Below are 25,935 nucleotides of genomic sequence, written 5' to 3' on the forward strand. Positions count from 1 at the left end.
TACAGGAGCCTCAGGACTCACACCACCAGGTTCAGGAACAGTTACTACCCCTCAACCATCTGGCTCTTGAACAAAAGGGGTTAGCTACACTCATTTAAGTACTGTTATATTGTTCTTTCATGTTGGTTCTATATTGCTATTTATTTATTCTCTGCATTTGCAATTTATTCACAGTTTACAGTTCCTGATATTTACAGTTACTGTTCTATAGATTTGCTATGTATGCCCACAGAAAAAGAATCTCAGGGTTGTATGTGGTGATGTGTATGTACTTTGATAATAAATTTCACTTTGAACTTTGAAATAAATAAGAACAGCTGGTCACAGACAATGGTGGTGTAACAATATTCATTTTTATTCCTGGATGTTTGTGACCTTTTGATTACAGGAAGTTGTTAACAAAGTTCTTGTGCACAGAAAAAAAAGCCTTTGTCTGTTTTGTTCTGATCACTTTGTCAGAGTCAAGAGGAGATGGTGAATGACTGAAGAAGAGTTAATAATCTCCAGCACATTCACTTGTTGTCAGAGGATGGGTTCAGTCAGGATGAGGTTCACTTGGGGAGAAACTCTCACCACCCTCAGAGAAGATTCACGAGAATGGTCCTGGTAATGAAAGGGTTAACATATCAGGAGCGTTTGGTGGCTCAGGGCCTTGACGCAGTGGAGCTTAGAAAAATGATGGGAGGTCTCATTGAAACCTATTGAATACTGAAAGGCCGAGATAGAGTGGACATGGAGAGTATGTTTCCTACAGTGGGGGAGTCTAGGACCTGAGGGCACAGCCTCAGAATCGAGGGACGTCCATTTAGAACAGAGATGAGGAGGAAATTTCTTTAGCCAGAGGGTGGTGAATCTGAGGAATTCATTGACACTGATGTCTGTGGAGGCTGAGTCATTGGGTATGTTTAAAGCAGAGGTTGATAGGTTCTCGATTAGGCAGGGCGTCAAAGGTTACGGGGAGAAGGCAGGAGAATGGGGTTGAGAGGAATAATAAATCAGCCATGATGGAATGGCAGAGCAGACTCGATGGGCTGAATGGCCTAATTCTGCTACAAACTCAGTGGGAAAGCCTGCTTACATTTACCCTGTCTATACCCCTCATAATTCCGTATATTTCTATCAAATCTCCCCTCGTTCTCCTACACTCCAGGGAATAAAGTCCTAATGTATTCAATCTTTCCCTGTAACTCAGGTTCTCCAGTCCCAGCAACAACTGTCTAAATTTTCTCTGCACTCTTTCAATCTCATTTACATCTTTCCTGTAGGTAGGGGACCAGAAATACACACAATACTCCAAAAGGACCTCAGCAATGTCTCCAACATAACATGCTGTCAGCAGGGGCATGAGAGAGCTATTAACACTTGCCCATAACTTCAAACAGCATGTCCGCCCAGGTGACCCCCTTATCTCGTCAATACAGACCATCAGGAGGAGGTGCAGGAGCCTGAAGACACACACTCTGTCATTCAGGAACAGCTTCTTCCCCTCCGCCATCAGATTTCTGAACGGACATTGAACCAATCCCGAGCAATACCTAACTATTTTCTCTACTTTTGCACCACTTATTTAATATATTATAAATCTACTTCTTATTGTCATTTACAGTATATTTAATGTACTGCTGCAAAACAACAGACTTCACAATATCTGCTGGTAGCAGAAAGGATCTGGCGGGTGTGGATTGGGACAGGCTGTATTCTCACAAAGAGGTACTTAGAAAGCAGGATGCTGTCAAAAGTGAAACTTTGAGAGTACCGAGCTTGTATGTGTCTGCCGAAATAAAAAGCAAGGATAACAGGTTTAGGGAACGTTTGTTTTTGAAAGATATTGAGGCCCTGATTAAGAGACTAAAAAGGAGGTGCATAGCAGGTATAGGCAGGTAGGAACATGAGTTCAAGAAAGTATGGAGTACAAGAAATACAAGAGAACAATTAAGAAATAAATCAGGATGGCTAAAGGAAGGCATGAGGTTGCCCTAGGTGAGGGAGAGTCCTAAAGGATTCTGCAGCTATGTTCAGAGCAAAAGGGTTGAGAGGGACAAAATTGGTCTTCCGGAAGACCAGAGTGGAAACCTATGCATGGAGCCAAAAGAGACGGGGGGATCTTAAATGTATTTTTTTGCATTTGTTTTTACTCGGAAAACTAACAGTCAATAGAAGTGAGGCAAAGCAGCAGCGAGGTCATGGACCCTATGCAGATTACAGGTGAGGAGGTGTTTGCTACCCTGGGCAAATCAGGGTGGATAAATCCCCATGGCCTGACAAGGTATTCCCTCAGACCCTACAGCAGACAAATGCAGAAATTGCCAGGGCCCTAGTAGAGATATTTAAATCATCCTTAGTGACAGGAGAGGTACCAGAGAAATGGAGGATAGCTAATGTTGTTCCGCTGTTTAAGAAAGGCTCTAAACATAAACCAGGAAATTATAGCCAGTAAGCATGACATCAATTGTTGGAAAGTTATTGAGAGGTGTTCTAAGGGACCCGATATATGAGTATTTGGCTTCCCCCAGCCGTCTTGGACCCCACCATGCCCCTGAATCCGGGAGGGGATGTTGAGAGGCTGTGTCTGGACCTGTGCAACCCCCTACTCACCTAAAATCCATTCACACACACGCTGTTCCTTTCTGAGGAGTGGGGTCAACCCCACTAACTGATCGAAAGGAACCATCATCATCCTATGGGATGGATAGCCAGAGAGAGAGATTCAGACAGATAGGGACTGATTAGTATTCAGATGGACGGGGTCAACATGGCTTTGTGCATCATTAGTCATGTCTAACCAATCTTGTAGAGTTTTTCCAAGGAAATTACCAGGAAAGCTGATGGAGGCAAGGAAGTGGACGATAGCAAGGTACTTGGCAAGGTCCCACATGGGAAACTGAACAGGAAGGTTCAGTCGCATGGCATTCAGTAAATTGGATTATACGTTGGTTGCCTCTCTGACTGGAGGCCTGTGACTAGTGGATTGCTGCAGGGATCGATGCTGGGTCAGTTGTTGTTTGTCATCTGTACCAATGATAATGCGGTTAACTGCAGATGACATCAAGATTGGGGATTGGTCTTACACAGTGAATGAAAGGACACCGAGGAGTGCAGTAGAACAAAGGATCTGGGACATTTTCCACTGAGGTTGGGTGGGACTACAACTAGAGGTCATGGGTTAAGGGTGAAAGGTGAAACGTTTAAGGGGAAACTTCACTGAGAGGGTTGTGAGAGTGTGGAATGGGCTGACAGTGCAAGTGAAGCATGCGAGCTCGATTTCAACGTTTAACAGAAGTCTGGATAAGTACATGGATGGTAGGGATATGGACCCAGTGCAAATCGATGGGAGAAGGCAGTTTAAATGGTTTGGCATGGACTAGATGGGCCAAAGGGCCTGTTTCTCTGCTGTACTTTTCTATGACTCTATGACTATCAACCGGACTCTGATTCTGATCTTGGTGACTGATGGGGCAACGTTCAAATGGACTCCTCCTACCCCAGTGATTACGTGCTTGTGATTGAAGATGATAACATTGGTCACTGATCACGAACGGATTAGGCCAGCCGTTTTGTGGCGTGGGGTTCAGACAAAACTGGGTCACGGAGGCTGTCAGTTCGGGAATGGTCACACGGTCTCTCTCTGCAGGGCTCGATCGAGCATGGCCTCATCCTCCACCCTGTGGGGGAGAGTGACCCTCAGGCGGTCGTTCTCCCTCATCGTCCTGCGGATAGTCTGGTAGGCACTGGGGCTGCCAGACCAGCAGCGGCGTGAAACCTGCAGTACCGAGAAAGAAACATTCAAGGTTGTTCAACGTCATTTCCAGTACACAAGTGTAATGGAGAACGACATAATTTTTACTCCAGATCCGACATAGCGCAAAAAAACACAATAATTTTAAAAACACATCAGATAGCTTATATACATAAATTGTATGCCCATAAAATGACTCTAGGCACAGGGGTGTCTGTACATAAGGTGACTCTGACAGGAAATGGTTGGGGGTGGGTTAGTGGGTGGAGATGTTGATCAGTCTCACTGCTTGGGTTGTTGGAATGCAAATGAGATGGCTTTCTTGAACAGCATGTTACTGAACCTACAAGGGAACGTGCTATCTTGGTTCTGGTCCCATGCAATGAGACAGGTAAAATTAGCAATCTTGTAGTTAGCAATCCCCTTGGAAAAAGTGATCATGGTATGGCTGAGTTTCTCATACAGATGGAGGGTGCAATAGTTCGATCTAAAACCAGTGTATTATGCATAAACAATGGGATGAGGGAGGAGTTGGATAGGGTAGACTGGGAACACAGGCTATATGTTGAGGAACAGTGGAAGACTTTCAAAGAGATTTTTCACGGTGCTCAACAAAAGTATATTCCAGTTAAAAACAAGGACAGTAAGGACGGGGAGAACCAGCCATGGATAACTAAGGGAATAAAAGAAGGCATCAAACTAAAAGCTTGTGCATACAAAGTCACCAAGAGTAGTGGGAAATTGGAAGATTGGGAAAACTTCAAAAAGCAACAAAGAACCACTAAGCAAGCAATAGAGAAAGGGAAGATAGTTAATGAAAATAAACTAGCACAAAATATAAAAATGGACAGTAAAAGTTTATAATAATTATATAAAGTGGAAAAGGGTGGCCAAAGTGAACGTAGGTCCATTGGAGGACAAGAAGGGAGACTTGATGTTGGGTAATGAGGAAATGGCTGAAGTATTTGTGTGGTCTTCACGGTGGAGGACACATCTGACATGCCAAAGAGAGATGATATAGATGCGATGGGAGGTGAGGACATTGATACAATAGCTATCACTAAAGAGCTAGTGCTGAGCAAACTTGTGGGCCTGAAGATAGACAAGTCCCATGGTCCTGACTGAATGCATCCCAGGGTAGTGAAAGAAATGGCAGAAGTTGTAGTACAGGCTTTGGTGATAATTTACCAAAATTCTCTGTACTCTGGGCAGGTCCCAGTGGATTGGAAGATGGCGAATGTCACAGCACAGTTCAAAAAAGAATGTAGGCAGAAGGCAGGTAACCATAGGCTAGTTAATTTAACATCTGTAGTTGGGAAAATGCTTGAAGCTATCATTAGAGAAGAAATAGTGAGGCATCTGGAAAGAAATGGATCCAAAAAGCAGACGCAGCATGGATTTGGCAAAGGCAGGTCCTGTTTGACAAACTTACTGGAGTTCTTTGAGGATATAAAGAGCACAGTGGATAGAGGGGAACAGATGGACGTTATTTACTTGGATTTCCAGAAGGCGTTCGATAAGGTGCCACATAAAAGACTTATCCACAAGATAGAGTTGGTAGTGATGTATTAGTATGGATAGAGGATTGGTTAACCAATAGAAAGCAGAGAGTTGGGATACATGGGTGTTTCTCTGGTTGGCAATCAGTGGTGAGCGATGTGCCACAGGGGTCAGTGCTGGGCCCACAACTGTTCACAATATACATTAACGATCTGGAAGAGGGGACTGAGTGTAGTGTATCTAAGTTGGCTGATGACACTAAACTGAGTGGAAAAGCAAATGTTGCAGAACATACAGAGGGTCTGCAGAGAGATACAGACAGGTAAATCAAGTGGACAAGGGTCTGGCAGATGGAGTACAATATTGATGAATACAAGGTAACCCACTTTGTAAGGAAAAATGGAAGGTCAGATTATTATTTAAATGGTGAAAGATTGCAGCATGCTGTTGTGCAGAGGGATTTGGGAGTGCCTGTGCATGAATCACAAAAGGTTGGTTTGCAGGTGCAGCAGGCTATCAAGGCAGCAAATGGAATGTGGCCTTCATTGCTGGAGGGATTGAATTTAAGAGCAGGGAGGTTATGCTGCAACTGTACAGGGTATTGGTGAGGCCGCACCTGGAGTACTGTGTGCAGTTCTGGTCTCCATACTTGAGGAAGGATATACTGGCTTTGGAGACGGTGCAGAGGAGGTTCACCAGGTTGATTCCAGAGATGAGGGGGTTAGACTATGAGTCACCTGGGACTATACAGACTGGAATTCAGAAGAATGAGAGGAGATCTTACAGAAACATATAACATTATGAGAGGGGTAGATAAGATAGAGGCAAGAAAGTTGTTCCCATCGGTCGGTGAGACTAGAACGAGGGGACATTGTCTCAAAATTCGGGGGAGTAGATTTAGGACGGAGGCAAGGAGGAACTGCTTTTCCCAGAGGGTGGTGAATCTGTGGAATTCTCTCCCAATGAAGCAGTGGAGGCTACCTCAGTAAATATATTTAAGACAAGGTTGAATAGGTTTTTGCATAGTAGGGGAATCAAGGGTTATGGGGAAAAGGCAGGTTGGTGGAGATCAACCATGATCTTATTGAATGGTGGAGCAGGCTCGACGGGCCAGATGGCCGACTCCTGCTCCTATTTCTTATGTTCTTGAAGAAAGCAGCTGTTTTTGAGTCTGGTGGTCCTGGTCTGGCTGCTACTTGGCCTCCTCCCTGATGGGAGTGGGACAAACAGTCCATGAGTGAGTTACATCATTGCAGGAACTTCAATGGGCCCCACTGAAAACCCAGCGAAGGCTCTCTCCAGTGCTATCAGCAGTACAGCCCATCATGTCTCTGCTGACTGCAGTACCCATCTGACTAACCCCATCTGCTTGCACGTGGCCTGTATCCCTCCAGTTCCTCCAGGGGCAACGTGGTAGGGTAGCAGAGTTCAAATGCTCAAAGCTGAAAGTAAATTTATTCTCAAGGTACATACATGTCACCATATAGAACCCCAAGATTCATTTTCCTGTAGGTAAAGTCAGTAAGCACAAAGAAATACAATACAATCAATGAAAGTCCACATCCAACAGGACAAACAAACAACCAATGTGCAAAAAACAGCAAAGTGAACAAATACTAAAAGATAAAAAAAAGGAAAATAATCTAAATAAATAAATACAGAGAAACCGAGAAAGCGAAAGTGAGCGAGTCCATGGGCTGGGGGAACAGTTCAGTGACGGGGCAAGTGAAGTTGAGTGAAGTTATCCCCTCTGGGTCAAGACCCCAATGGTTGACGGGTAGTAACTGAACCCGCTGGAGTACTCCCGAGGACACAGCGTGAAGAGGATGAGACAGAGGAGCAGATGGGGGAGGACGGAGAGGGTTTCCCCCCTGGAGCTACTGTGAACTGGGACACAGTGTCTGAAAGCGCATTGGAAGTGGATTCAACAAGAGTTTCCACAGCGAATAGGAGAAATATACAGGTAAAGATTAGCTTTATTTGTCACAAACCTCGAAACATGGACTATCCCATGATATAGTGTCATTTTGTGTCAATGATCACCACGGTCTGAGGGTGCGCTGGGGACAGCCCGCAAGCGTGGCCGTGCTTCCAGCACCAACACGATATGTCTACAGCTGACTGACTCTAACCTGTACGCCTTTGGAATGTGGGAGGAAACCAGAGCACCCGGAGAAAACACACGCCATCACGGGGAGAACATACAAACTTACAGAGAGTGGCGGGATTTGAACCATGAAATTCCAGTCACTGGCGCTGTAAAGTGTTACACTAACCACTACGCCAGCCCACCACCCCGAACCCGGGCGGTGAGCAGGGAGCAGACGAGTGTGACTCATTAGAGAGCTCACTTCGCGAGCCACTCCACTCCAACAGGCAGATGCAAATACTTCCTAAATTCAAGCACCCTGTTTCTGCAGAAGTGGAAAAAGAAGAGGACACAGAACTGAAAAATATCTGTCACTCACCCCATTGGACACATCCCAGTTTAGCATCACCTTCGCCCGCTCCTCAGTGTCCTTGGAACCATCGAGCACCAGCCCAAATCCTCCATTCACTGCCTCTCCCCTGTGTATCAGGAAGAAAGTTGTGAACCTGTGAAGATCTCCCCCCACACTGACTCATCACACACTCCCTCCACACCGACCCATCACACACTCCCTCCACACTGTCCCATCACACACTCCCTCCACACCGTCCCATCACACACTCCCTCCACACCGTCCCATCACACACTCCCTCCACACTGACCCATCACACACTCCCTCCACACCGTCCCATCACACACTCCCTCCATACTGACTCATCACACACTCCCTCCACACCATCCCATCACACACTCCCTCCACACCGACCCATCACACACTCCCTCCACACTGACCCATCACACACTCCCCCTACACTGACCGATCACACACTCCCTCCACACTGTCCCATCACACACTCCCTCTACACCGTCCCATCACACACTCCCAAGGTCAGACACAGAGTGAAGCTCCCTCCCTACTGTCCCATCACACACTCCCTCTACACCGTCCCATCACACACTCCCAAGGTCAGACACAGAGTGAAGCCCCCTCCACACCGTCCCATCACACACTCCCGGGGTCAGACATGGGATTAGATCCAGATATCGAACCTAACCTTCTGTCATACTGGATCTGAAGCTTGGCGATGAACCTGCTCAGGTGTCAGGTCTCTCGATGGGAGAGCATTTTAGAGATAGTGACCACAGCTCACTAATATTCACCATGATGTAGGACTAGGATAGGAAGAGTCGGTTTGGGAAAGTATTTAATTGGGAGATGGGGAATCAGAATGCTATTACGCAGGAGCTGAGGAGCATAAGTTATGAACAGATGTACTTGGGGAAATGGACAGTGGAAATGTGGAGGTTGTTTTAATCAGGTGAGGTGAGAGAAGGAAAGGAGGAACTCTTGTAAAATTATTCTGCTCTTCAAACTTCAAAGTTCTTTTCACCCTCACTAGCCACCGAACTTGTACCAGATAACTGGAGGGTGAAAAATTGTTACTCTTTTGCTCAAGAAAGGTAGTAGTGATAAGCCTGGGTGGATTCAATAGGCCATTTAAGAGACTCTTAGACAGGCACATGGATGAAAGAGAAATGAAAGGTTATGGGCTGTGTAGGTGGGATGGTCTTGGAGTAGGTGAAAAGGTTGGCACAACATCGTGGGCCGAAAGGCCTCTACTGTGTTGTAATGTTCTGTGTTCTACATAGCCTGTTTACAACTGTCTGTCACTGTACTGCTTCCATTAACCACGGCCCAATGGCACACCCCGCTCTGGGTGCCACACTCACCAGCCAACGCCCCCACCGTTGTGCAGGGACACCCACGTCGCTCCTCGAACAGAATCACCAACAAAATTCTGTACTGCCATGTCTGGGGAAGGAGAGAGCACAGCCGTGGTTAGTAACCGGACCATCCCTCAGCCAGTCAGGTCAGACAGGCATCTTGCAGTGTAAGTCCATAGGCTGCTGAAAATGGGAACACACGTAGTGTCAGCAACACACACTGGAGGAACACAAATAAACACTCAGCATTGGTGTGTGTGTGTGTGTGTGTGTCTGTCTATCTGTGTGTGTGTCTGTGTGTGCGTGTGTGTTGCTCAAGATTTCCAGCTCCTGCAGAATCTCCTGTAACTCAATCATACGAGTGGAGAGGGGTAAAGAGGCCTTCAGCTGTTGAGCCACTGAGCACGGAGTCAGGAAGCCATGTTACACTGGTATAAAACTTTAGTCAGGCAATGCAGCAGAGAGGAGGTTGGCAGCAGTGAGGGGATTAATACCAGGAAGAGTGCGATTAAGTAGAGAGGGAGGGGAAGGAGGGAGGTGGGGGAGAAAGGGATCAGGAGAGAGAGGGGGTAGGGGTGAGGGAGGAAGTGGAGGGGGGAAGGGTGAGTGGAAAGGGTGGGGGGAAGGGGTGAGGGGGAAGAGGTGAGGGGGAAGGGGTGAGGGGCGAAGGGGTGAGGGGGAAGGGAGAGAGAGAAAAGGGGTGAGAGAGAGTCTGTACATCTGTCAGTTGTACAGTGGTCTGGCCATTCATCGTGGGGCCTGGGAGGATGGGTACAGACCTGCACAAAATGCTGATCCATCATAGATGTTGGAAGTTTCCCTGAACGGGCTGTCTGTTCCACTCACGTCGTGGTGGTCTCGGCTGATCACCACAGGAGCCTGCGGAGTTGAAGAGATCCCATTAGAGGAGATAACTCATTCTCACTGACGGCCAGATGTCATGGAGGGCTCTCGCTGACAGTTACTACGACAGCTGAGATGTGAGAGGCGGGAGGGGGAGGAGGGAAGAGGAGGGAGGAGGCCACGGATCGGACAGGGGAGGAGAGGGAGAGATGGAAAGGGAGAGAAGGATGTTGAGGAATGCAGAGGGAGGGATGAGACGAATCCCTTGGGGGTGTTACTGGAACTGAGGGCTGGAGTTACTAGGAGAGACTGGACAGACTGGGACTGTTTTCCCTGAAGGGTAGGAGGCTGAGGGGTGACCTTAGATTTGTAGCGTGAAGGGGAGGGGGGTGTATACAACCCTTTCCCCAGGGCAGCGGAGTCTAAAGCTAGAGAGCACAGGTTTAAGGTGAGATGGAAAAGATTTACAAAGGACCTGAGGGGCAACTTTTTCCACAGGGAGGCTGGTTAGTGAATGGAACGAGTTGCCAGAAGAAGCCATACAGTGAAGCACAATCATAATGTTTAAAAGTTGCTTGGACACGTAGATGGATTGGAAGAGTTTTAAAGATTAACTTTATTTGTTACATGTTCATCAAAATGTAAAGTGGCAGGGTGGAGATGCGTCTCTACCAAAGGAGGTGTGAGGTGCTCCTTCCCTCTGCTAGCCTGCAGGTCACCCTCGGGCAAGCTGTGGCACTTGCTTAGATCCCTGATCAGGGTCACATGAAGCCACTGGAGCAGGTGGAGGATGGTCGTATGAGCAGCCGGTGCAGATCACAAGCCCTGGTTATGTGACCACTGACACCAGGCAAACAATCTCCGAAGAGTATTGATATTGGCCGGGGTCACTTGTCTTGTAAAGACACTGCCCAGAAGGTGGTAATGGCAAACTACTTCTGTAGAAAAATTTGCCAAGAACATTCATGGTCAACAGATGGGAGACCATGATCGCCCACGTCATACGACATGGCACATAATGACGATGTCATACAATGGTGATGATGACATCGAGTATCCAGTGAAAGGCCTCGTGTGTGTTAAATTAAATCAGTGAGGATTGCACTGGGAAGACTGCGAGTGCCACCACATTTCTGGCACCAAAAGTACATCTTTGGAATGTGGGAGGAAACCAGAGGAAACCCACGCGGTTACAGGGAGAACATACAAACTCCTTACAAATGGTGGCGCTAACCACTACGTGACTGTACTGGCCTCGTTTAGAGGGAAATGAGTTAAATGTGGGCAAAGGGGACTAGCTCGGATAGATATTGGCCAGCATTGAAAAGATGGGCCAAAGGACCTGTTTCTGTGCTGTAACTCTACTATTCCTTCTGTGAGCTCTATGCGAGCAGGGTCTTTCATTGCACTGGTGTGTGTGACAATACATGAAGCTGCCTGGGAGGTGGTCAGGGACCCGGGGGGGGGGGGGTGGTGGGAGGGAACATCGACTCAGACCATGAGAGGCCAGTGTCGGGCATTTTCATGCCCAGGCATAGATTGGAAGTTGTGTGGGGCGCCGTTTCTCGCACAGACTAGAGCAATGTGTGGTTAAGTGCCTTGCTCAAGGGCACAAACACGCTGCCACAGAATCACTAGACGGACGCCTTAACCACTTGGCCATGTGCCCAGAGAGGACAGAGGGAGAATGTTTCTCTGGAGCAGGAGGCTGTGACCTGGGACCTCCTGTCTGGAAGTATGGGGGTGGGGGGAGGGCAAAATTCAACAGGGAGGCAACACATTCTTGTCGATAGGGAGAGAAAAATGAAGAATGGGAATTGGAATCAGAATCACGTTTAACACTGTGTGTGGCGGAACTTCTTGTTACACGGGTAATTTGCAATATATAATAATAGAGAAGCTATAGATTCAGTGAGGATATATAAAATATTAAATTATATAGGTAGTGCGAAATGAGAGCGAAAAAATGAGGTGGTGTTCATGGGTTGGGCTCAGCGTGCATTCCGAAATCTGATGGCGGAGGGGAAGAAGCTGTTCCCGAGTCGTTGAGTGTGAGTGTCATTCTGCAAAACGCAGCCCTACTCACGATCTTACCTTGAGCCTGCTCGCAGCCACAGCTTGGTTGATCGCTACGGCGATGGCAATTCGGCCCCTCTGGTCTGAGTATAGGATGCGAGCTTGAGATCCGACCACCTGCGGGGAAGAAAGGGTGGGGGGTGCCGAGGGGCAGGTAGCCTGCTTATTCTGAGCTACAGTGAAACACATTCATTCCCTTCATGCAGATCACAGTGCATCGAGGTAGACAGAGGAAAAAGTAACAGAATGAAGAATCAAGTGCAGATGCAAGACAGACCGGATGCTGGAAACCTTCAGCAGCACACACAGATTGCTGGAGGTCAGGCCCAACCAAGGCTCTCAGACCAAAACATCACCGTCACCTACCTGGTGACGGAGCATTCACCTGTTCAGTGGTAACTCTGGGCAGGATGACAGAGATCATTATTTTTAAACACAGAGTGGTGGGGGTGTGGGACACACTGCTAGGGGTGGTGTAGAGGCAGATACATTAGGGATATTTAATAGTCATATGGATGATAGAAAATGGAGGCTGTGTAGGAGAGAAGGGTTACAATCTTGGAGTAGGCTAAACCATAACATCATAAGATGTAGGAGCAGAATTAGGCCATTTGGCCCATCGAGTCTGCTCCCCCATTTCATCATGGTTGATCCATTTCCCACTCAGCCTCAATCCTGCCTTCTCCACGTATCCCTTCATCCCCTGTCTAATCAACCTTCATCTTGTTGAGTGAAGTTATCCCGTCTTGTTCAATGATCGGGCTCTTGGACTCCAGCTTTATTCACCCCGTCACTGAACTGAACTGTTCCTACAACTTATCGACTCACTTCCAAGGACTCTTCATCTGACGTCCTCAATGTTTGTTGCTTATCTAGCTATCTATTCATTTATTTTTTTTTAATTTTTACAGTATATCAATAATAATAAAAAAAACAAAATGTTAAAGCTGTTTTTAATGGAAAAAAGAAAGAAAAAAAAGAACCCCTACTAACTAAAACAAAAAAAACCCTAATAACAAAAAAATATTTTTAAATTCTTTTTGTTGTCTTTTGCACAGTGGTCATTTGTCCATCCTGCTGCACGCGGCCTTTTATCGATTCCATTGTATTTCTTTGTATTTTCTGTGAATGCCCTCAAGAAAATGAATCTCTATATTTTGATAATATACTTACTTTGAACTCTGAATATTGTTTCTCAGTATATATATTTAAGGCAAGATTGGGTAGATTATTGCAGAGTAGGGGAATTAAGGATTTGGGGGAAAAGGCAGGTAGATGGAGCTGAGTTTACGGACAGATGAGCCATGATCTTATTGAATGGCGGGGCAGGCTCGATGGGCCAGATGGCCGACTCCTGCTCCTATTTCTTATGTTATGTTCTTCTGAATAGAGGCTGGTGACGAGTGACGTACCACAGGGGTCAGTGTTGTTCATTATTTATACAAATGAATGGATGTGAATGCCCAAGGCTTGATCAGTAAGTTTGTGGGGTCATTGACAGTGAAGAAGCTCATCATAGATTACTAGTGGGGGGGGGGGGTCCTTCATCATTTTGGAAAATGCTCCAAGAACAGCAAATGGATTTTAATACAGACAAGTGTGAAGTGATGCATCTTAGAATGTTTAACTTATACAATGAGTGGTCGGGCACTAGGGAGGGGGATGGAACAGAGAGACGAAGGAGTACGGTTACATTGTTTGTTGAAGACAGCAGACAGGATGGTGAAAAAGGCTCACAGGCCCTCATCAGTCAGGACACTGATTAAACGAGTTGAGACACTATGGAGCATTTGTACAAGTTGGTGAGGCTGCACTTGGAAAAACCAAGATTTTTACTCCTGATGTATGTGGAGGATGTAGGAAAGTCAATTCGTTCATTCAGTTTGGTTACCCTGTTATCGGAAAGGTTTGGTTAAACTGGGAAGAGTGAAAAGTGATACGAGAGTGCTGCTGGTACTCGACGGCCTGAGTCACAGAGTGAGGTCGGCCACGCTGGGTTTTTATTCCTTGCAACGTAGCAGAAAGAGGGGCAACTTTGCAGGAATGTTTAAAATTATGAGATGCAGAGATAAAGTGGACAATAACTGGACTCCCCCCTCAGGGTAGGAGTCATAAATTGAAGAGGAGAGGGGATAGATTGAAAAGGGACTCGAGGGGCAATGTTTCCATACAGAAGATGGTGAGTATATGGAACGAACTGCCAAGGAAGTGTTCCAGGCAGTTATGATAGTTTCATTTAAGAAGCAGTTGGAGATGTACGGGGGAGAGTGGCTTGGAGATATGGGCTGAACATAAGAAATTAGGATGGGGCGGCGGGGCACTGTGCTCAGCATGGACCCGGTGAGCCGAAAGGCCTGTATCCTTACTGTCTTGCTCCGTGATTCTATGTGACTCTAAATCTTTTCTGCCTAAAGATGGTCCATCGCTCTCCATTCCCTGTACGCGGTCTGTCTCTCTCCATTCCCTGTACGTAGTCCATCTCTCTCCATTCCCTGTACGTGGTCCATCTCTCTCCATTCCCTGTACACAGTCCGTCTCTCTCCATTCCCTGTACACAGTCCGTCTCTCTCCATTCCCTGTACGCAGTCCATCTCTCTCCATTCCCTGTACGTGGTCCATCTCTCTCCATTCCCTGTACACAGTCCGTCTCTCTCCATTCCCTGTACACAGTCCGTCTCTCTCCATTCCCTGTACACAGTCCATCTCTCTCCATTCCCTGTACGTGGTCCATCTCTCTCCATTCCCTGTACACAGTCCGTCTCTCTCCATTCCCTGTACGCGGTCCGACTCTCTCCATTCCCTCTATCATAAACACCTTTAAACACCTCTATCACATCATCTCCATTGTCTGTCCTCTATTGTAAATTTTCTATGTACTTTCAATCTTATTTACATCTATCCTGTATGGAGCTGACCAAAGCTGCACATAATATTCCATATTAGGCCTCACCAACATCTTACAGAACTTCACCTTTACAACTAAAATATAAAAACTGTATGTATGTAGGTTGACGGATCCGTTGCCCAGGGACTCCCCGTGTGTTTGCGCGTCTGGAACAGGGATTGGTACATCTACAGCTCCAGTCTCCACTTGCCCATCAACCCCACCACTCCATGCTCTGTCGGAAGAAACCTGTCCCTCCGTCTGCTGACACTTGGTACAGGAATGGACAACACCTCTGTGTGATGGGACGGTGTGGAGGGAGCTTCACTCTGTGTCTGACCCTGGGTGTGTGTGATGGGACAGTGTAGAGTGAGCTTCACTCTGTGTCTGACCCCGGGAGTGTGTGACAGGACAATATGGAGGGAGCTTCACTCTGTGTCTGACCCCGGGAGTGTGTGATGGGACGGTGTGGAGGGAGCTTCACTCTGTGACTGACCCCGGGAGTGTGTGATGGGACGGTGTGGAGGGAGCTTCACTCTGTGACTGACCCCGGGAATGTGTGATGGGACAGTGTGGAGGGAGTTTCACTCTGTGTCTGACCCTGGGAGTGTGTGAGGGGACGGTGTGGAGGGAGCTTCACTCTGTGTCTGACCCCGGGAGTGTGCAATGGGACGGTGTGGAGGGAGTTTCACTCTGTGTCTGACCCCGGGAGTGTGCGATGGGACGGTGTGGAGGGAGTTTCACTCTGTGTCTGACCCCGGGAGTGTGCGATGGGACGGTGTGGAGGGAGCTTCACTCTGTGTCTGACCCTGGGAGTGTGTGATGGGACAGTGTGGAGGGAGTTTCACTCTGTGTCTGACCCCGGGAGTGTGTGATGGGACAGTGTGGAGGGAGCTTCGCTCTGTGTCTGACCCCGGGAGTGTGTGATGGGACGGTGTGGAGGGAGATTCACTCTGTGTCTGACCCCGGGAGTGTGTGATGGGACGGTGTGGAGGGAGATTCACTCTGTGTCTGACCCCGGGAGTGTGTGACGGGAACTTCACTCTGTGTCTGACCCCGGGAGTGTGTGATGGGACGGTGTGGAGGGAGAGTCACTCTGTGTCTGACCCCGGGAGTGTGTGATGGGAACTTCACTCTGTGTCTGACCCCGGGAGTGTGTGACGGGACAGTGTGGAGGGAGAGTCACTCTGTGTCTGACCCCGGGAGTGTGTGATGGGAACTTCATTCTGTGTCTGACCCCGGGAGTGTGTGACGGGACAGTGTGGAGGGAGATTCACTCTGTGTCTGACCCCGGGAGTGTGTGACGGGAACTTCACTCTGTGTCTGACCCCGGGAGTGTGTGATGGGACGGTGTGGAGGGAGAGTCACTCTGTGTCTGACCCCGGGAGTGTGTGATGGGAACTTCACTCTGTGTCTGACCCCGGGAGTGTGTGACGGGACAGTGTGGAGGGAGAGTCACTCTGTGTCTGACCCCGGGAGTGTGTGATGGGAACTTCATTCTGTGTCTGACCCCGGGAGTGTGTGACGGGACAGTGTGGAGGGAGATTCACTCTGTGTCTGACCCAGGCTCTAATGTACAACTTGCAAAGAAATGTTGGCGAGGTAAGGACACTGCTCTGAACTTCCAGCTGTTTCCTGTGGTCAGTCTGCTTCACTGTTCACTGTCCCCATGGTGACACAGTAATCCCTTGGGTGGTGTCCCAGAGAGGCCCTAGATCCTATCAGCCAGGCAAAGGAGAGGGAAGGAGGAGAGACTGTGAGGTCACGAACCAGCCTGTGTTTGGCAGCCTGTCGTATCCATTTCAGGTTGTCGGAATATTGCTGTTTTACTGCCTTTTCAGTTCCTGCTGAACATAAACACATCGAGCAGTGTTAGAGTGAGATCACAGAGCCAGGAGCTGATCTCTCCAAGGAGACACAAAATACTCTACCGATGCTGGGGTCAAAGCAACATTCACAACATGCTGGAGGAACTCAGCAGGTCGGGCAGCATCCGTGGAAACAATCAGTCAATGTTTCGGGCCGGGACCCTGTCCTGACGAAGGTTTCCAGCCTGAAACGTTTACTAATCATTTCCACGGATGCTCTCCGAGGAGATGAAGGGAAAATGTCCGATCTGCCCAGTAGATTATTCCCTGTGTGAGCTTTCGGAAGCCACTGTTTTTTTAATTAATTTTTTTTATAAGATTTGTACTTTTGAACAAGCTCATGGATTTTTCACATAAAATGCTGGAGGAGCTCAGTAAGCCAGGCAGCATCTCTGGAAAAGAGTAAACAGTCAACGTTTCAAGACAAGACCAGAGTCCTGTTGAAGGATCGCAGCCCAAAACGTCAGTGTTTACTCTTGATCACCAATGCTGCCTGGTCTGCTGATTCCTCCAGATTTTGTGTGTGTTGCTTTGATTTCTAACATCTGCAGATTCTCTCTTATTTTTCACACTCACTGGCAGAAAGCGGTATAGTAGCAAACTAACAGTTGATCTCTTTTCTCGCTTTTCATTGGTTACGTATTAGCATATTATGCAGGTGATGTCATTGTTTTAATTATGTAGCCTATTAATTCATTCATCACTATCCAAGGAATTTTCTATAAAAGATTGTTCAGAAACACTATCTTTATTCTTTTGTCTTACACCCCGTCGCATTAATTCCTCTCTCAGCATCGTTTCCCAGCTCTTTATTAGTTTGCTTAGTATTTATAAGTTAGAAACATAGAAACATAGAAAACCTACAGCACAATACAGGCCCTTCGGCCCACAAAGCTGTGCCAAACATGTACTTACTTTAGAAATTACCTCGGGTTACCCATAGCCCTCTATTTTTCTAAGTTCCATGTACCTATCCAGGAGTCTCTTAAAAGACCCTATTGTATCTGCCTCCACCACCAATGCCAGCAGCCCATTCCACACACTCACCACTCTCTGCTTAAACAAATAACCCTGACGTCTTCTCTGTACCTACTTCTAAGCACCTTAAAACAATGCTAGCCATTTCAGCCCTGAGGAAAAAGCCTCTGACTATCCACACGATCAATGCATCTCGTACACCTCTATCAGGTCACCTCTCATCCTCCGCCGCTCCAAGGAGAAAAGGCCGAGTTCACTCAACCTATTCTCATAAGGGGGCATTGGGAGTGGACTCAAATGCAAGACACAGACACTGAAGTACTTGCAACACAGAGCGTCATAGGAAGTCATTCCTGCCTGTGGCCATCAAACTTTACAACTCCTCCCTTGGAGAGTCAGACACCCTGAGCCAATAGGCTGGTCCAGGACTTATTTCCTGGCATAATTTACATATTACTATTTAATTATTTATGGAGCAACTGTAACGAAAACCAATTTCCCTCAGGATCATTAAAGTATGACTATGACTATGACTATGGAACAGGACAAGGTCTGTCAAGAAAGCAAGGGGAGTCAGGAAGAAACGACACTGGACATGGACACAGGCCCCGGATGAGACAAGGACACCGGGCCTGGGCTAGGACTAAGAGACTAGGAAAGCGGGACCAGGACAAGGAATTTTGAACTAGGAGCCTGGGCTAGGACTCCGAACCAGAGACTGGACAGGGACCCAGAACCTGCATCTTAACTCGGGCTCGGACCCCGGATCTAGGCGAGGACAAGATGAGGCTACAGGACTGGACGTGGAACTCCTGCTCAGGTCGAGGCACATGGACAGGACGAGAACACAAAGCCTCGGCTTGGACTGGACAAGGTTCTCGGACGTGGCTTGGACTGGACAAGGGAACTCCAGCACTGGGCTGGACAAGGGAACTCCAGCACAGGACGTGGCTCTTGAACTAGGTTTGGCTCGGCTCTCGGACTCAGCTTGATTAGGCTCTTGGGTGCGGGGCTGGGACCCTTGCTAGGAGCTCAGGGCCAGGATGACTGCCCAGGATACTTGCTTAGGTAAACTGTCAGGGATTCGGATGGGGATGATCCAGCACAGGACGAGAGACTCCAGCACAGGATGAGAACATGAAGTCTTGACTTGGACAGGACTGGAACACAGTGCCTGGAGCTTGGAACACAGAACCGGGACCCCTCCTAGGGAACAGGACAAAGGGCCGGGTCTCTTCTAGACACGGAACACTAAACATGAGGACACAAAGGGACAGCTCTAAAGTCAACAATAGATTGTTCCTTATCTTGACCTGACAAGGCTCCAGTCTCTCTCCGGCGGGTTAACTTGACAGGGAATTCTGACGAAGTGGCAGACAAGGTAGCAGGTGAGGATTCAGAAGGAAGGGGAAAGGAACAGTCCAGCAGGGAATCCTTGGTTTGAGAGGTGTTTATGTGCCAGCCCACAATGAGAATCAGGTGCCTCAATTAAGGCACCCAATGGAACAAGGGAAAACAGGAAAACCCGGAATAAGGATTGATGAGCCAGACCGTGAACCGGAATGTGGATTTCACGGACTGGACCATGACACTATTCTCATAAGGCATGCTCTCCAATCCAGACAACATCCTTGTAAATCTCCTCTGCACCCTTCTATGTTTTCCACATCCTTCCCTGTAGTGAGGCGACCAGAACAGAGCACAGTACTCCAAGTGGGGTCTGGCCAGGGTCCTATATAGCTGTAACATTACCTCTCAGCTCTTAAACTAATCCCACAGTTGATGAAGGCCAATGCACCGTATGCCTTCTTAACCACACAGTCAACCCGCACAGCACCTTTGAGTGTCCTATGGACTTGGACCCCAAGGTTCCTCTGATCCTCCACACTGCCAAGAGTCTTACCATTAATACTATATTCTGCCATCATATTTGACCTACCAAAATGAACCACCTCACACTTATCTGGGTTGAACTCCATCTGCCACTTCTCAGCCCAGTTTTGCATCCTATTGATGTCCTGCTGTAACCTCTGACAGCCCTCCACACTATCCACAACACCCCCAACTTTTGTGTCATCAGCAAATTTACTAACTCATCCCTCCACTTCCTCATCCAGGTCATTTATAAAAACCACAAAGAGAAGGGGTCCCAGAATAGATCCCTGAGGCACACCACTGGTCACCCACCTCCATGCAGAATACGACCACTCTTTGTCTTCTGTGGGCAAGCCAGTTCTGGATCCACAAAGCAATGTCCCCATGGATCCCATGCCTCCTTACTTTCTCAATAAGTCTTGCATGAGATACCTTATCAAATGCCTTGCTGAAATCCATATACACTACATCTACTGCTCTACCTTCATCAACATGTTTAGTCGCATCCTCAAAAAATTCAGTCAGGCTCGTAATGCACAACCTGCCTTTGACAAAGCCATGCTGACTATTCCTAATCATATTATGCCTCTCCAAATGTTCATAAATCCTGCCTCTCAGGATCTTTTCCATCAACTTACCAACCACTGAAGTAAGACTCACTGGTTGATAATTTCCTGGGCTATAATTAACTTGCCTTTGACAATGCCATGTTGACTATTCCTAATCATATTGTGACTCATATTCATCATGTTATAAGTTTGCTTGTACTCAAAAATAAACTAAGATCTTGGAATTAAGACTGCTCGTCATTCCTGACTTCTGGAAGAGCCCCAAGGATCAGAAAATAAACAAAGATCCGACAGAGGAGTCAGGAAGCTTCATCCACCAGTGTAAGTAGAAGGGTGTGTTAGTAAGTTTTGCAGATCACGTTAAGGTTGGTGGAGGTGTGGAGAGTGTGACAGGTTGTTGAAGGTTACAATGGGACTGACGGGATGTTCAGCTGGGCTGAGGAGTGGCAGGCGGAGCCCAATCCAGAAAAAAGTGTGAGGCAATGCACTTTGGAAGGTCCAACTTCAAGGTAGAATACGGGATTCTAAATCGCACGGAGGAATGGAGGAACAGAGGCACGTTGGGTCCATGTCCACAGATCCTCAAAGTTGCTGCACAAGTTGATATGGTTGTTAATACGGTGCATCGGCCTTCGTTAGTTGGAGGAATTGAGTTCCAGAAGCGTGTGGTAAAGTTGTAGCTCTATAAAACTCTGCTTAGACCACTCTTGGAATATTGTGTTCAGTTCAGGCCACTTCATTATAGGAAGGATGTGGAAGCTTTAAGAGAAGTTGCCAAGGAGATTTACCAGGATGCTGTCTGGATTAGAGAGCATGTCTTATGATAGGCTGAACGAGCTCAGGCATTTCTCTCTGGACTGAAGGAAGGTGATAAGTGACTTGATGGAGGTGTACCAGGTTTTGGGAGGTGCACCGGACAGCCTACACGTTTCTCCCGGGGTGACAATGGCTAAGCAGAGGACATCCTTTTTCAGTTGAGTCGGGAAGAGTTTAGTGACGATGTCAGAGGTAGGTTTTTTCCAGCACACAGGCAGTGGTGGATGGTTGGAACCCACCGTCAGGGGTGGTGGTAGAGGCAGATGCATTAGGGACTTAGATTGGCAGATGGATGAAAGAGGACTGAAGGGCTATGGGCTATGAGCTTGTAGGAGGCGATGGATGGATCGATCATGGCCAGTTCCATCATGGACATGAGCTTCCCCACCATTGAGGATGAGGTTTATTTAAATTGGCACAATATCATGGTGTCAAGGGCCTGGATTGTACTGTACTGTTCTGTGTTCTACGAGCCCAAAGCTCCAGGGAGAAATTTTCCATTCTCATCCCTTCAGTTATTCCCTGATGCTGGTCAAGTGGCCTACTCTATTCCGATGAATCTGAGAGATTTTGTCCCATGGCCATCACTTCCCTTCTCTATACTCTTGCCAATGTCTGGCACACAGCTCATCCTTTCCCCTCCACTGGCCGGGAAGCAGAGTCTCCACAATTTACTCTCAAAGCCAATGAATATTCTTGAATGCCAGCTGTGTTGTGGTATACACAGCAAATCCCAAAGACATAGGAGTAATTTTATGTCTTTGCACGGTGCTACTGCCACAAAACAACAAATTTCAGTATCAGATTCAGATTAATCAAATTGTCGCTTTGTGTTATTATCACGGACATGAAATAGTTCTTCAACCTCAATCTGTTTTTTTAATCTCTATGAATTTTATGAAAGAAAGAGGATAAACACCAGTCCGGGCCACTGGAGTACCCACACTCCTCGATCCACTCACCTTCCTCGCTCATCATCCCCTCCAGGATCGACGTCACGATGGCGTCTGTCTCCGCCAGGTCGCGGGGGTCAGCTGAGGTGCAAACCCAACGGAAGGGTCCAAAGCCCATGGAGAAGATTTCTCTACAGAGGGGAAAGGCAACTCGGGTTAATGAAGGCACAGGGAACACAGGGAGACAGGAACTGGAGAAGGCCATTTAGCCCTTCAAACCTAACCTTGCCGCTCTATATAGAGCATAGAACACAGTACAGCTCCTTCAGTCTATGATGTTGGCTGACCCTTATATCAAAACCAGAATCAGGTTTATTATCACTGGCATATGTCATGAAATGTGTTGTTTTGTGGTACACAAAAATACTCTGTTCCAATAAGAAATATTAAAGAAATAAATAGGTTCTGCAAAGACAGAGCAAAGCAGTGAGGTAGTGTTCACAGACCATTCAGAAATCTGATGGTGGAGGGGAAAACCATGCTCCTGAAATGTAGAGTGTGTGTCCTGAGTACCTGCCGTGCTCAGCCCGCTACTCTTCACACCGCTATCATGTGACTGTGTGGCAGGATCCAGCTCAAACCGGCTCATCAGGTTTGCGGATGACAACAGTGGCTGGGCTTATCAGAACGATGATGAGATGGAGTATAGGGAGGAAGAACGATGACGAGACGGAGTATAGGGAGAAAGAACGATGACGAGACGGAGTATAGGGAGAAAGAACGATGACGAGACGGAGTATAGGGAGAAAGAACGATGACGAGACGGAGTATAGGGAGGAAGAACGATGACGAGATGGAGTATAGGGAGGAAGAACGATGACGAGACGGAGTATAGGGAGGAAGAATGATGACGAGATGGAGTATAGGGAGGAAGAACGATGATGAGATGGAGTATAGGGAGGAAGAACGATGACGAGATGGAGTATAGGGAGGAAGTGGTGCGGCCGGTGGATTGTTATGAGAAGAACAAACTAATCCTGAATGTGGAGAAGACAAAATTACTCATTGTGGACTTCATGAAGCTGCAGACAAACCATCCCCACTGTGAATTCATGGCTCCTCTGTAGAGAGAGTCAAATGTACAAAGTTCCTGGGAGTTCACATCACAGATCATCTCCCTGAACAAGCAGGCCTCCACTTCCTCAGAAGATTGAAGCAAGCAAGGCCCTCCCCCACCCCATCTTAACTGTAGTTTACTGGAGTGCCATTGAGAGCGTCCTGACAGGTTGTATCTTCACCTGGTATGGGAGCAGTCGAACATTGGACTAGAAGTCCCTGCAAAGGACTGTGAGAACAGCTGAGAGGATCACAGGGGTCTCCCTACCAAACAGGGACATTTATCAGGAGCGCTGCATACGCAGGACACTTAGTATTATTAAGGATCCCATCCATCCAGCATCCGCTTTGACTTTCTACCATCAGGCGAGAGATTCTGACACATAAAGTCAAGAACAGTCAGGATGAGCAACAGTTTCTTCCCACAGGCCATCGGGCTTCTGAAGTCTCGGCCACATCGTATTCAAAATGTCACTAGTTAATCTGTTCTGTACCTACATTATTTAATATTAATACAATTTAGTTTGTTATTAATGTATGATTCATCTGTAGATTTTATCCTAACCTTCATAAATTATCATGTGTTATGAGCTTTACACCCGTTTGAAGAAATGTTATCTAGTTTCTCTAAACGTTATATAGTTACATGACTTACACAGTGCCTTTTGAAAGTATTCACACCCAATTTGGAAGTTTTCTGGTTTTATTGTTTTATGGCGTTGAATCACAGTGGAATTAATTTCGCTTTTTTTGACACCAATCACAGAAAAAGACTCTTTCATGTCAAAGTGAAACAGATCTCTACAAAGTGATCAAAATTAATTACAAATATAAAACACAAAAACCATTGATTGCATAAATATTCACCCCCCCGTCCCTTTTAATATGACACAACAAATCATCACTGGTGCAGCCAATTGGTTTTAGAAGTCACATAATTAGTTAAGTGGAGATTTGTTTTTGGAGACTTGTGTGCCGTCAAGGTGTGTCAATTGACTGTAGTTAAAATACACCCATATTGGAAGGTCCAACTGCTGGTGAGTCAGTATCCTGGCAAAAACTACACCATGGAGACAAAAGAACACTCCGAGCAAGTCTGCAAAATGGTTATTGAAAAGCACAAGTCAGGAGATGGATATAAAAACATTTCCAAGTCACCGAATATCCCTTGGAGTACAGTTAAGTCAATTATCAAGAAATGGAAAGGATATGGCACAGTTTTAAATCTGCCATCCTCAAAAGCTGAGTGACTGTGCAAGAAGGGGACTAGTGAGGGAGGCCACCAAGAGACCTATGACAACTCTGGAGGAGTTACAAGCTTCAGTGGCTGAGATGGGAGAGACTGCGCATACAACGACTGTTGCCCGGGTGCTTCACCAGTCACAGCTTTATGGGAGAGTGGCAAAGAGAAAGCCACTGTTGAAAAAAATCTGACATGAAATCTCGGCTAGAGTTTGCCAGAAGACACATGAGAGACTCTGAAGACAACTGGGAAAAGGTTCTAAGGTCTGATAAAACCAAAATTGAGCTTTTTGGCCATCAGACTAAACACATAAGTCAAACACTGCACATCATCAAAAACACACCATCCCTATCGTGAAGCATGGTGGTGGCTGCATCATGCTGTGGGGATACTTCACTGCAGCAGGCCCTGGAAGGCTTGTGAAGGTAGAGGGTAAAATGAATGCAGCAAAATACAGGGAAATCCTGGAGGAAAACCTGATGCACTCTGCAAGAGAACTGTGACTTGGGAGAAGACTTGATTTCCAGCAAGACAATGACCCCAAGCATAAAGCCAAAGCTACACAGGAATGGCTTAAAAACAACAAAGTTTATGTCCTGGAGTGGCCAAGTCAGAGTCCAGACCTCAATCCAATTGAGAATTTGTGGCCGGACTTGAAAAGGGCTGTTCACTCATGATCCCCATGCAATCTGACAGAGCTTGAGCAGTTTTGGGGACGCTCACTTGATGGGGGGGGGGGGGGGGGAAGAGGTGAGTAATTATGGAATCAATTATTTTGTGTTTCATAATTGTAATGAATTTAGACCAATTTGTAAAAATTTGTTTTCACTTTGCCACGAAAGAGACTTTTCTGTCAATCAGTGTCAAAGAAAGCCAAATTAAATCCATGGTGATTCAATGTTGTAAAACAATAAAATATGAAAACTTCCGGGGGGGGGGGGGAGGAGGGTGGTGAATGCTTTTTATAGGCACTGTCTGCACGTATGTAGTTAAATGACAATAAACTTCACCTGACATTCCCCTGATGGTCGCGATGAGGAGAGGCCGTGTCCTGGATGGCGAGGGTCGTTCGTGATGGACAACACCTTTCTGATGCACCTCCTCAACAACAATCTCACACTCAACGTCTTTAAGACCAAGGACTTGAATTTGGACTTTAAGAGGAAATCGAGGGAACACACACCAGTCCTCTTTCAGGGATCAGCAACGGAAAGGATGAGCAGCTTCAAATTTGTAGGCATCAACGTCTCTGAAGATCTATCTGGACCCAACACATTAATGCTCCATCATAGGCAAAAGTATCCCAACATTGAGGACATCCTCAAAAGGCAAAGCCTCAAGGAGGTGATATCCATTGTGAAGGACTCTGACCATCAAGGGCATACCCGCTTCTCTTTACTTCCATCAGGGAGGAGGTACAGGAGACTGTAGACCCACACTCAACAATTCAGGAACAGTTTCTTCCCCTCCGCCATCAGATTTCTGAACAGTCCACGAACGCTACCTCACTATTCATTTTCCGAGCTATTTATTTGGTAATTTATTGTAATTTTAGATCTTAGCACCTGTACTGCTGCTGCAAAACAATAAATTTCCCAGTGTACAGAGCCGTGCAAGGGTCTTCGACACGAACCTACATATTCTGTAACTAAGACCTTTGCTCAGTGCTGAATTTGTGGAGTGGAGAGCATTTGCAAATCTGGTGGGAGCAAGGGATGTTGGGA

The 25,935-nt window shown here is 47.0% G+C and overlaps 1 protein-coding gene across 3 annotated transcripts in view; it reads right to left on the reverse strand.

Annotated features, from left to right (window-relative positions):
* Positions 1–334: 334 nt before the first annotated feature.
* The window catches only part of uroc1 (urocanate hydratase 1), a 108,828-nt gene continuing 83,227 nt past the window's right edge, over positions 335–25,935 (reverse strand). For 2 of the 3 annotated variants that reach the window (XM_072250577.1, XM_072250575.1), the window contains 7 exons: positions 21,922–22,043; positions 16,624–16,700; positions 11,988–12,086; positions 9,830–9,929; positions 9,057–9,138; positions 7,705–7,804; positions 335–3,760 (listed from right to left, as the gene is read on the reverse strand). In XM_072250577.1, coding sequence (XP_072106678.1) covers positions 3,611–3,760; positions 7,705–7,804; positions 9,057–9,138; positions 9,830–9,929; positions 11,988–12,086; positions 16,624–16,700; positions 21,922–22,043 — 730 coding nt within the window. In that variant the 3' untranslated portion in view covers positions 335–3,610. The remainder of the gene's footprint in view (positions 3,761–7,704; positions 7,805–9,056; positions 9,139–9,829; positions 9,930–11,987; positions 12,087–16,623; positions 16,701–21,921; positions 22,044–25,935) is intronic. The other variant, XM_072250576.1, reaches the window with a different exon arrangement.

This window comes from Mobula birostris, unplaced genomic scaffold (genome assembly GCF_030028105.1).
Source record: "Mobula birostris isolate sMobBir1 unplaced genomic scaffold, sMobBir1.hap1 scaffold_420, whole genome shotgun sequence".
NCBI classification, from domain to species: Eukaryota; Metazoa; Chordata; class Chondrichthyes; order Myliobatiformes; family Myliobatidae; genus Mobula; species Mobula birostris.